The 13,156-nt window shown below is 42.1% G+C and overlaps 1 protein-coding gene across 13 annotated transcripts in view; it reads right to left on the reverse strand.

The window, feature by feature from the left end:
- Positions 1–13,156, reverse strand: part of PDE4DIP (phosphodiesterase 4D interacting protein) — a 241,574-nt gene that overhangs the window by 194,556 nt on the left and 33,862 nt on the right. For 4 of the 13 annotated variants that reach the window (XM_065905939.1, XM_065905948.1, XM_065905883.1 and 1 more), the window contains exon 1: positions 11,985–12,263. The exons of 1 other annotated variant lie outside the window; for it this stretch is intronic. In XM_065905939.1, coding sequence (XP_065762011.1) covers positions 11,985–12,004 — 20 coding nt within the window. In that variant the 5' untranslated portion in view covers positions 12,005–12,263. Of the gene's footprint in view, positions 1–11,984; positions 12,264–13,156 lie in introns of those variants that run through there. 8 more of the 13 variants (XM_065905866.1, XM_065905849.1, XM_065905858.1 and 5 more) reach the window with 2 other exon arrangements.

A 13,156-nucleotide genomic window follows, 5' to 3' on the forward strand; every position in this document is an offset into this window, starting at 1 on the left:
GCTGACCAAGTGTGAGCTGACTTGGCACTGACACAGTAACATCCACTTTTCTCCAGTATAGGCTGCAATTACACCCTTCACTCAACAGAATCTATTCACTGAGAGTGGCTGTGGCCCAACGGAACTCTGGGAGGCAGTTTTCTGGAGTGCTAAGTCCTCCATCACTACCAGGAGCAACAAGCATCACTATGTACCAGCAACAACTTTGAGTTTTATGATTTTGCTTCTGCACTGAATCTTTATTCTAAAAGGAACTAACATTTTTCATGCTGCTATTCCTCAAGGTTCAGAGAAATCTCTTAATATTGTGAAAAGGTATTAATAAACGGTAGTTCAAATAAGTATCTCACTTTATCTTATGAAGTTATTAGACATGCAGATGTCTAATAAATTCTCCTCCCTGAATCAGCCAAGACACTAATATCACTCTTTCAGAAGAGGTGTGAACTCTATGACATAAACCATAGCAAGATCCTCTATGACCCACCTCCCAGAATATTGGAAGTAAAAGCAAAACTAAACAAATGGGACCTAATGAAACTTAAAAGCTTTTGCACTACAAAGGAAACTATAAGCAAGGTGAAAAGACAGCCCTCAGATTGGGAGAAAATAATAGCAAATGAAGAAACAGACAAAGGATTAATCTCAAAAATATACAAGCAACTCCTGAAGCTCAATTCCAGAAAAATAAATGACCCAATCAAAAAATGGGCCAAAGAACTAAACAGACATTTCTCCAAAGAAGACATACAGATGGCTAACAAACACATGAAAAGATGCTCAACATCACTCATTATCAGAGAAATGCAAATCAAAACCACAATGAGGTACCATTACACACCAGTCAGGATGGCTGCTATCCAAAAGTCTACAAGCAATAAATGCTGGAGAGGGTGTGGAGAAAAGGGAACCCTCTTACACTGTTGTGGGAATGCAAACTAGTACAGCCACTATGGAAAACAGTGTGGAGATTTCTTAAAAAACTGGAAATAGAACTGCCATATGACCCAGCAATACCACTTCTGGGCATACAAACCGAGGAAACCAGATCTGAAAGAGACACGTGCACCCCAATGTTCATTGCAGCACTGTTTATAATAGCCAGGACATGGATGCAACCTAGATGTCCATCAGCAGATGAATGGATAAGGAAGCTGTGGTACATATACACCATGGAATATTACTCAGCCGTTAAAAAGAATTCATTTGAATCAGTTCTGATGAGATGGATGAAACTGGAGCCCATTATACAGAGTGAAGTAAGCCAGAAAGATAAAGAACATTACAGCATACTAACACATATATATGGAATTTAGAAAGATGGTAACGATAACCCTATATGCAAAACAGAAAAAGAGACACAGAAGTACAGAACAGACTTCTGAACTCTGTGGGAGAAGGTGAGGGTGGGATGTTTTGAAAGAACAGCATGTATATTTTCTATGGTGAAACAGATCACCAGCCCAGGTGGGATGCATGAGACAAGTGCTCGGACCTGGTGCCCTGGGAAGACCCAGAGGAGTCGGGTGGAGAGGGAGGTGGGAGGGGGGATCGGAATGGGGAATACGTGTAACTCTATGGCTGATTCATATCAATGTATGACAAAACCCACTGAAATGTTGTGAAGTAATTAGCCTCCAACTAATAAAAAAATAAAAATTTAAAAAAAAAGAGGTGTGAAAATAATCTGAGTTCAGCCATATCACTCAGAGATAGCATATGTCTCTCTGCCTTCTTCTAAAATTTAGCTTGACTTTTTATCCTTGGTCCTGGTAATGCAGTTTTCATTAACAACCACTGTTCACAGGACACTGGGGAATGCGGAGGCTGAGGCCCTCACCAGACATCAAAAGATAGATTTTTTTTTTCCCTGTTTTCACCTACCTTTTTATCCACATAACCTTTTACTTTTTCCTTGATAATATCTGTTTTTAGTGATTTTTAGAGAATTATGTGTGCTTTCCAGAAATTTTGGAAAGGACAAAAATGCATAGGAAAAAATAAAAAATGCTACCACTTAAAGGCAACATTGATAAAGATTTTTATGTATTTATTTTTAGCTGTTCTTCAGTTTATATGCCCATGTGAATTCCACAAAATAGAAATAACACTGAACATATAATTTTGCGTCTTGATTTTATTTGTTTCGTTAAGCTTCCCTGGTCGCTCAGATGGTAAAGAACCTGCCTGCAATGTGAGAGACCTGGGTTCAATCTTTGGGTTGGGAAGATCAATCTCCTGGATCTGGAAATGGCTACCAACTCCAGTATTCTTGCCTGGAGAATTCCCAGGACAGAGGAGCTACAGTCCATGAGCTACAGTCCATGGTGTAGCAAAGAATCAGACACAACTGAGACTAACACACATTGAGATCAGAGGTTTTGAGGACTGCATTTTTAGGGGAAAAGGAAGCATCAGGAGAGGAGGCAGGTGAGAGGAGGAGAAGAGTATCACATTAACCTGACCAAGCTTAGAAAGAATGAATCTAGAGTCTTCCTTCTCAGTATGGCTTTATAATGTACTAAAACAAAGCTGACAGAATCCCAGAGGATAATAAAATTAACTGAGGTAAGAGATTCTAAAGCAGTGCTGAGAAAGATTCAAACAGCTGACTCTGAGGTCTTGGCTCAGTAGGGAAATGAATGAGGAGCAGATGGCCTGGAAGATATGAAGAAGTGAAGGACCCGGACTAAGTGATAAGGTAAACTGAAAACTCAGAAAGGATGAGGAGATGGAGGACTTGACCTGGTGGTCAGGGAAGATACTTTCAGAGTTCAGGATCCTAAGGATAGAGAATTTGGAGTGAGGATGAGCTACAATGGGTGTGCATATGTGCTCATAGTGTCCTAAAGTGAATTAGAGTTAAGAAACTAGGAGTTCAAGTTACAACAGTAACATATATGCATGCCTTGTGATCTGTCTAGAGGGCCAGCACCTTGAAGGCAGGGTTTTTATATCATTCACTATCATGTATCCAGCATTTAAGAAATCTAGATCATAATAGGAATCAGATGCATATACTTCTTAAACAATGAATAAATAGCATTTGAATGAATAATGGCATCCAGATTTGATAACCTGCTATATTCATTCTATATTAACGGTAAGTAGACACCTACCAAACATATACTCACATGAGCCTTGCAGGGAACGTTCTCTAGAAAGTTCTTAACTGAGGATCTGCTATGTGATAAAAGTATTGTAAGATACTAAAGATTTAGAGACAAAAGACAGTCCTTTCTTCCAGTAAACTCATAGAGTATGCAAACCAATCAGCCATATTCAATAATAAAGAAGGCATAGTATGCTCTGGCTACAGAGAACACCCAGAACTAGGTTCCAAAAATAATCCCCAAAGGAGGTAATGCTGAACATAACCTCAAGGGATAAACAAAGATATCCTAGCAAAGGCAAGGCTAGTTTTGTGGGTGGGAACAACTGGTATATTAAGGCCCACTCATAATAATTTTAGCTCAGGATGAGTAGAGACACCAGCTCCCGAGGTCTGCTAGCAATGATGCTGCCCCAAGGCACCAATCATGTGGAAATCTATAAGTAATGCACAGAAGAACCTTTTCTAAAACTAACTCAGTTTCAAACTTTACATGCTGCCACTTGGTAGAATAAATGTAAATTTCTTCCTGCTATGAAAACATATATTGACTTAGCTTTAAAGCAGCATGTAAGGGGAATTAACAATAATCCTATAACCAAATACAGTATCTATTTTTTTCTCTCCTTGCAACAGACATCCTAATATGTATGCATAATTTTGATATAATTTATACCCACTTTTATGGTAGGCTGTGGTCCATGGGGTCGCTAAGAGTTGGACATGACTGAGCGACTTCACTTTCACTTTTTCACTTTCATGCATTGGAGAAGGAAATGGCAACCCACTCTAGTATTCTTGCCTGGAGAATCCCAGGGACAGTGGAGCCTGGTGGGCTGCCGTCTATGGGGTCGCACAGAGTCAGACACGACTGAAGTGACTTAGCAGTAGCGGTTACTTTGTTATACTAAAATTGTGTTCGTTACCATTTCAGGAAACACTTCAAGATGGTAACAGAGATTAATAGTGACAGTGAAGCAGTTTACTCTAGAGAGGGGTAAGAGTTGGGAACACTGCTACTGATTCACCTGGGATTATCCTAGAGAATGCCACTTTATGTCAGTGTGTCTCCATTTTCCCTTTTGAATACAGAAACTCACGTCTTGAAAAAGATATTTAAACTGAATGAAATAATCTTCATATTAATATGAGTTATATGAGCTCTAACCCCAAGCAGTTTGCAATGTGTTTCCAAGAACTAGAAGTGTTTGACGTATTCTAGTCTAATAACATTTGATGATTCTACTTCTAAGTATCTGTCATTCAAAAACAATCTGATGGAAGGAAATGCTTTAAACACCTAGTTGTTTATCAAGTATTATTTATAATAGTTAAAAACTGGACACCTAAAGGACTCCATATAAGGTAATGATTAAATAAAATATTATTAATATAATATGACATGACAGGCTATTCCACATTATGAATAATAGTATTCCACATTATGAAATGGAAAATAAATATTTTCTTGAATTGAATGAAGTGCTAGAGATTACTCAGTTTAATTTTCTTCGTCAGTCAATGCTTTCTATATATCAGCAGTTATTTTTTCTTTACACCCCTTCTACTTTGGCCAGGGTAAGTAAATACTTTTGGCCAGGTGCAGGTTATCTTTTCTCTAGCTGATCTTAGAGAAGCAAAGGAAGAAAGAAGTTTTTGCAGAATAGAACAAGCAGAAAAGGACTAGAGATAATGACATAGATTAAGGGAAAATTTATTAGACACTTTAAATTGCTATGAAAATACAAGCTGTTCTTGTTGTTAAAAGAAATAGTCTGCGACTAGTAAAATGTTTCAGCCATGAGGAAAAAAAGGATAATTCAGATCATGCTTGTCTTGATGATTACAGGACTCAGAAGATGTCCTGAGACAGAAGAAAACAAGTGCTCAGTGCTTCTGAATGTTTTAAAATAGAATTGGGTAGAGCTACCTTGGGTCACCATGACATCTCTTTTATTCTGGACTTTCTTCTAACTTTAAACGCCATTTGAATTTTTGCCAGAGACAACTTGTGGAATGTTCTGAGCCCAGTTTGGAATTTTATTTATAGAATAAAACTTCAATTTCACTGCCCATTTCAATAAGAGCAGGGTCCCAGTACAACCACTGAATGGATGGATACTCCATACAGCCTTGGATGAACTATCCCTGAGCTGCCCAGAGTAGAGAGGGCACTGTGATGAGGGTCAGTCAACTTTTCCTTTCAGATACAGAAACAACCACTTCCCAGTCTTCTGATACATTTCTTAAAGCTTCTTAATTTGGCCACGCTGGGTTTTAGTTGCAGCACCTTTGATCTTCATTGTGGCATACAGGATTTTTAGTTGCAGCATTTGAAAATTTAGTTGCAGCATGTGGGATCTAGCTCACCGACCAGGGATTAAACCCAGGCCACCTGCATTGGGAGTGCAGAGTCTTAGCCACTGGATCATCAGGGAAGTCCTTCTTCTGGTATTTTAAATCCAGCCTTAGCCTATAAGCTACAAGAGGAATGAGGGAGTCTAATATGTGGGAAATAAGAAAGTGGGGATGAAAGCACTGATACATTTCTCAAGCCCAAATCCAAATGTGGTCTATTTAAAAGCAGATCAGAGTTGCAAAGGCAGAGATTTTCCTTCCCCAAATGCAGAAAATTAATTGCTAGAACTACTGTATGTTAATTAGGTAATCCAACATCCAAACATGTTTCAATCATAGAATTATGAAAAGGAGTATTTTCCTAATAAAAAGTGTTACATGCAAAGCGGCAGCCCCACTACAAGCAAAGATACCAGAACCAACCAGATCTTCATGCTCCAGGGCTTACTTAACCTCTCTGGCTTCAGCTGCCACATCTATAAAATGGGGTGGATGCCATCTCTGGTTGTAACTGCATTAGCAAATTGGACTCTCTGTTAACTCACTACAAGTTCAAGATAAATAAATGTCCCTGTTTCCTTTAGGCTGATAGTAAATACTGAGCAAAATAATTGCAAATAAGCTTTCAATGGGTAGCTTTTAAATGCACTATAACTATAATAAATGGCCATGTTATCTTACTTAGAGGCTACACTTTAATCGTGTGGGAGGGGAGAAGTAAAATGAAAAATTAAAAATTTTTGAGACTGAATTACTACTGAATTTCTTGGATATTACTTCCCTTCTTTAAATATTCACAGCAACAATGGGCAAAAACAATTAATGCTTGTATTTTATTAAATTAAATTACAGGGTAATAGAAAACAAACCAAAACAGATGAATTACTTTGCTAATTTCCTTTCCTAACCTTCAATCTTAAGTGAAGAGAAAGTCACTGGGTTGTGTCCGACTCTTTGCGACCCCATGGAGCTCGCCAGGCTCCTCTGTCCACGGGATTCTCCAGACAAGAATACTGGAGTGGATTGCCATGTCCTCCTCCAGGGGATCTTCCTGACCCAGAGATGGAACCTGCATCTCTTACATCTCCTGCATTGGCAGGTGGGTTCTTTACCACTAGTGCCACCTGGGAAATCTTAAAGGTGGCCCCTAAATAGTTCAAGTTCTCTTTTTCTTGAGTTATTTGTTCAGGGAAGTTGTATAAGGTTCATATATGATTTGCCTTACTTCTATTTAGCTTTCCCATATGCTAGAAACAAGAACATTTCCATGTAAAGGGGAAGGAAAATTAGTAATGCTCTTTCCAGCATTTAACAGGGTGGTAGGCTGAATGATGGCTCTCCAAGTAAGTCCACATTCCTAATCTCTGGAACCTGTGAATATGCCACTTTCGTGGCAAACGGCACTTTCAGATGTGATTAAAGATTTTGAGATGATAAGGCTATCCCAGAGTACCCACACTGCATCTAATGTAATCACAAGGGGCCTTGTGAGAGATGTATAGGAGAGTCAGAATGAGAGGAGGTGGGATGAAGAAACAGACTAGAGTGATGCCATTGCTGGGAAGGGAGCATGAACCAAGCCATATGGACAGTCTCTTTAGGCTGGAAAAAGGCAAGGAATGGATTCTTCCCGAGAGCCTCAAGGAGAAACACAGACCTGCTGACCCCTTGATTTTTAGCCCAGAAGACCAATTTTCAGACTTCTGACCACCAGAACTACAAAATAATAAACTGGTGCTGTTCTAAGTCACTAAATTTGCGGCAATTTGTCACAGCAGCAAAAGGAAACTACCATAAACAGGGATTCATACTCCACTGCTCCAGGGAGATGCTAGTCCAGACTGTTGTTGTTTAGTTGCCAAGTCGTGCCCTACTCTTTTGTGACCCCATGGACTGTAGCCCACCAGGCTCCTCTGTCCCTGAGATTGCCCAGGCAAGAATACCAGAGTGGGTTGCCATTTCCTCCTCCAGGAGATCTTCCCAACTCAGGGATCAAACCCACACCACCTGTATGGCGGGCAGATTCTTAACTGCTGAGCTACCCAGGAAGCCTGCTAGTCCAGACAGGTGACTGCTAAACATTTAGAGAGGCTTCCCAGGTGGTTCAAATAGTAAAGAATCCTCCTGTCAAGCAGGAAATGTGGACTTGATCTCTGGGTTAGGGTTTGGTCCCTGGATGGGATCCCTGGTGGGAAGATCCCCTGGAGGAGGAAATGGCAACCTACTCCAGTATTCTTGCCCAGAGAATGTCATGGACAGAAGAGCCTGGTGGGCTACAGTTCATAGGGTTGAAAAGAGTCAGACACAACTGAATGACAGCATGCACACATAAACATTTATAGCAGCAGAAGCGGTTTGCCTGATGGATTCTAGACTAATGAAGTGACCAAAACTACCTTCATCATCACCTCCTCATCATCCCCATGAGTGTATGGCTCTGACAACTCTTTCCTGATTCATGGGTATTCATTTGGTTAGGGACCAAACCAATTTTTTTTTGTTTTTGGCCATAGTCTGGGGGATCTTCCCTGACCAAGGAATTAAACCCACACCCCCCTGAGTGGAGACGTGCAGTCTTATCCACTGGACCACCAGGGAAGACCCAAACCAGCATTTTGTAAAGCCAGTGTATTCACTGGAAATTTGCTGTTCCAGAACCAAACATGCTCTCTCCTAATGATTTAACCAAAGAGTTTGGCAGCAGTCAGGCAACATTCCTGGGGGAAAAAGCACTCCCACTGACTTGCACAGGGCAGATGACATACAGCTGGGAGTAGGGGATATTTAAGAACTCAAATACTCAACACCCTGTTCTTTATGGGTAGACTGAGCAAGATAAAGAATATGGAGGCTTATGTGAAGAATCCCTCTGTGAGGAGAATTTCCAGAAATGCCAAGAATGAAATTTGGGAATAGAATCATAGTCTTAAACTTATACATAAGCTTAATCGTAGTCAGGGTAAGTAAGCATTTTCAGAAGCAACTCAGAAACCAAGTCACCTACAAGACTCAATGAAATGAAGGAACTAAAAGAAAAGACTTTGGAATTACATAGTTCCAGGCTATATTTCTTCCTCAGCTGTGTGTGTTCCCTGGCCAAGATTTTAATCCAAAGTTCAATTTCCTTGTCTTAAAAATGACTATATTAACATTTGCTTAAGGGACTTCCCTGGTGGTCCAGTGGTTAACAATCCACCTTCCAGTGTCAGGGGATGCGGGTTCAATCTCTGGTTGGGGAACTAAGATCCCAGGTGCCACAGGGCAACTAAGCCCACGTGCTCTGGAGCCCCCACACCACAACAAGAGGGTCAGCGTGCCACAACAAAGACCCAATGCAGCCAAAATTTTAAATAATAAAGAAAAAATAACATTTACTTCAGACCTCACAGGGTTACAGGGATTAGGCGAAATAAAGTACACAAAGGGACTAACACAAAAGCTAACACATGCAAGCTTCATATAAATGGCAGCTTTACAGTTAATTTTTATTCTTTGAATCCCCCAAGTAGTACCCCTCAGGTAGTAAAGAATACACCTGCCAATGCAGGAGACCCAGGTTCGATCCCTGGCTAGGGAAGATCCCCTGGGGGAGGAAATGGCAACCTACTCCAGTATTCTCACCTGGACAATCCCATGGACAGAGAAGCCTGGCAGGCTACAGTCCATGGGGGTCACAAGAGTCGGACAAGACTTGGCAACTAAACCACCACCACCACCACCATCACTGTGCTCCAAGAGCAGCCAATGCACACGTCTGCCTTAGCCTCTTCTAGAATTGTAGACAACAGAGTCAAAACCTCAAAGGCAGAAACCGTCTTCCATTCATGGTTTTACTCTCAGCATTCAGCACAGTGTGCCTTGCCTGTATTGGCTCACATTTAAAGTGTTTATGAACTGATCTTAGCTACCAGTCAGGAAGTATCTGAGACATCAGTCACGATATATGATTACAGGATTTTTCCATCTGTGACCCATTAGGTGGTGAAATAAACTGAGTCACACAAGCATTTTTTTTTTTTAACTAAAAGAACAGGTTGGGAAAGATCAGAGTACACAACACATAGTAAGGTTAAGTATTGCTACATGAAACATTTGATTCAGTTATACATTGGCGTGTATTTGGTTGCAGAGTAAATACATTTCTTATTGAGGGTAGAGATAGAAAAAAAAGTGCGAATATAATGACGCTTCTACTTCACCAACGGTTGGTGTTTCCTGTCTCTTTCATTTCAGCCATTCTGATATCACATCGTGGTATGGCACTGTGGTTCTAACCTGCATTTCTCTGATGACTAGTGGCGTGGAGCTCCTTTACACTGGATCTCATCTCTTTGAATATCCTCTTGATAATCACTTTAGAAAATTGTTCAGAAGTATCTACAAAAGCTGAACGTGCATTTCCTATTACCTAGCAATTCCATATATTTACTCAACAGAAATGTGTACTTATGTTCACCAAAAGACAGATACAGGAATCTTTGTAGGGACACTATATTCATAATACCCCCAAATGCTCATTAATAACAGAATGGACAAATACATTTGATATATCAACACATAATAGAATCCTACATAGAAGCAAAAGTGAATGAACTGCAACTACACAAAATGTAGAAAAACTGTACAACACAAGATTGAGTCAAAGAAGCCAGATACAAAAGGGTACACAGGGATAATTTCACTTACATGAAGTTCAAAAGCAGGCAAAACTTAATCTATGGTGTTAAAAGTTAGGATAATTGTTATCCTGCGGGTCACAAGGGCTTCAGGGGTGCTGGTTATATTCCCTTTCCTGATCTTAGTGCTTGTTACATGGGTATACTCAGTTTGTTAAATTGACTTAACTATAAACATATGATTTGTGATTTTTCTGACATTTCTGAATTTGTCTGAAATGGCTACATCAAAAGTTCAAAAAAGTTAATAAGTAATAATTTTAAGTGAGAAAAACACTGATACAGAGCAAGAATACCTGATATATTCACTCTCATTATCATCAAGTGGTCACCAAGTCTGTGCTTGAATAATTCCAGGGTTAGAAACCTATTTATGTCCAGGCAGGTCACTTGTTAGAAAATCTTTCCTTTGCACCATGCTATAACTTGCATCCTCACAACTTGCTCCCAATGGTTGTTCTGTTCTAACAGATTCCAAATCAGCCTAATCCCTCTACCACTAATTGCTCCTCAAATGTTTGAAGGGAGCAATACAGCCTTTCCACCATCCTTCCACTGAAAAATAAAAATGAAGTATTTGTCTCAAGACCTCATCTCTGATCCTTGAATGAGCTCCATTTGAAAGTATATTGAAAATTTTAAATATAGCCAGCAGCCCTGAAGCTCTCACCCCAAGTTTTTACTTCCCCAGACTAAAGAGCCCCAGGTCTTTGACCACCCCTCAAGTGTGGTTCTCAGCCCCCTGATGACTCCTGATTGCACTCCCGTTATCCAGTGATGCTCAAAATGGAACTCTGGCCTCTAGGAGAGGCCTGTGAAGAGCAGAAAAGAGCAAAAAGTAGATCTGGATAGTGGACTTCTCATCAACACACTCTCACCTTCAATGTGCACTTTCTTCAAAGTTCACATTATACAGTTCTCACATGTTTAACAAGCAGCTAAAATCTCCCAGGTCTATTTCACAAGTACTGTTAAGCACTGTATTTACCTTCTGTGTTAGTACAATTTGCCCTCTGTTAGAACTCAATAACACACATCTGAGTTCCACTCCAATTCTCCAAAGCTAAACCTTGGAGATGAAGACCTATCTGTTATGGAAACATCTCTGAATACAGCCTTTCCATCACTCTTCCACTGAAAAACAAAAATGAACTCTTTGTCTCAAGATCTCATCTCTTATCCTTGAGTGACCTGCATTTGAAAGTATATTGGGGGGAAGCAGTGGGGCATGGAGGAAACACAATTCCACAGTGTATCTCCAAATTCTGACCTAAAAGCAGCGGTCACCCTAACCTCGACAAAGCCTAAGCAATGATCAGCACCCTGGTTTCCTTCTCCTTTCCTCCCACAGAGTCAGCTTCAACTGGAGACTCTGGAAATGAGCTCTGGTGAGACTAGCAGAGGGTGAAGTTGAGAAGGAAAACGTGGCAGGCTGAGAAGCAATCTGGTATTTTTCAAGGTATCTGAAATCAAAGGTATCTCTAAAGACAGACCTGGGGGAATTCCCTCTGATCTGTGGATCAATTAAAAGACAGAGAAACCCTTCCACAAAAACTTCCAGCAGCCTCACTGGATATTTTTAACATTGAAACTAAGTGGAAGGGAGATTCCTTAAGCAGCCAGACCCCAGAGAACAGATGGACAGATGTGCAGGAGACTATAAGAAGTGGACTGGGAATTAGGGAGGAGGAGGCGATGAAAAGACAAGCTTTCAAAGGCCCCTAGTGGTGAGGGGCGACCTCTCCGAAGGGGTAATGGGGCCGGGGCGCGGGGGGATGTGGGGGGAGGTGGAAGGACACCGAAGCCGGAGCGGGCCGGCAAAGACGCAGCTCACCTACCTTGCCCACGTCTGCTCCATTTTCCAGGCGCTGTCCTTACTCGCGGGGCGCTCCTCACCCGGGAGTGGAAGCAGCCTGGGAAAATGAGAAGCCTGGCCCTGGAATCTCCAGCGCAAAGAACCTTGTCCTCCCCAGCTCCCTCTTTCTGTGTCGGCGAAGAGAGAGCTCTGCTCCGTGCTTCTTTAGAAAACCCCGCTTGACGTGGCCAGACCTCCAGCTAACCGTGCTAGGGCACAAGGGAGGGACTGTTCTCAGTAGGAAGCCGACAGGAGGAGCGGCGCCCAGAGCTGTTCGGGGCGCTGGGGCCCGGGGCAGCGCGGCGCTGCGCGCACACACTCCAGGCTGACACCACTGGCTGGCACGAGTTGCCCGACACCAGCTGAGCTGTCAACCGCGAGGGGAGGCGGGGCTCCCCGCAGCCAGTGTGCTGGGGCCGCCTCGGCCCCAGGTTACAGCCGCCGCCTAAACACACCCTTCCGTCTTCCCTGCCTGGATGATGCTGGCAGAGGAGCAGAGGGCTTAGAGGACTCCGCACCAAGCCCTTTGTCCCTCCCCTGAACCACCGAGGGGCTCTGGAAAAAAACAACCACCTGCTGGGAAACTCTGGAGAGGAAGTCCCCTTGGGTGCCTGCATCATCCCACCCACAGGTAACCCCCCAGCCAGAGCTGGAGTTTAGGGACGTTTTAGGTGCAATCTGAATGCAAATACAGCCCTGACAGGGTTATAGGACATGATGATCTTTTCCCAGAGATCTGATATGTCGGTGTCACCATTAATGTGGGGACCAGAAACTTTCCTCGGGAAAGGAGGCATTCTTACAAAACCTTACAGTCTCATTAGCTGCCTCCATCTCAGACATCTTGATTTTATGTTATTCTGTCTCCCTGGGTTTCAATTTCCCAAGCACAAAGGCTACTGGGCTCTTAGCTTCAAGAGGGCAGTGGGTCCCTGAACTTCCTGGAAAAGCTTCAAGGCAGTGGCCGTTCATGCGTGCTTAGTCACTCAAATGTATCTGACTTTTTGCGACCCCATGGACTGCAGCCTGCCAGGCTCCTCTGTCCATGGGATTCTCCAGGCAAGAATACTGGAGTGGGTTGCCATGCCCTCCTCCACAGGATCTTCTCAACCCATGGATCGAACCCAGGTCTCCTGCATTGCAGGCGAATTCCTT

The sequence above is a fragment of the Muntiacus reevesi genome, chromosome 1, assembly GCF_963930625.1.
Source record: "Muntiacus reevesi chromosome 1, mMunRee1.1, whole genome shotgun sequence".
NCBI lineage: Eukaryota > Metazoa > Chordata > Mammalia > Artiodactyla > Cervidae > Muntiacus > Muntiacus reevesi.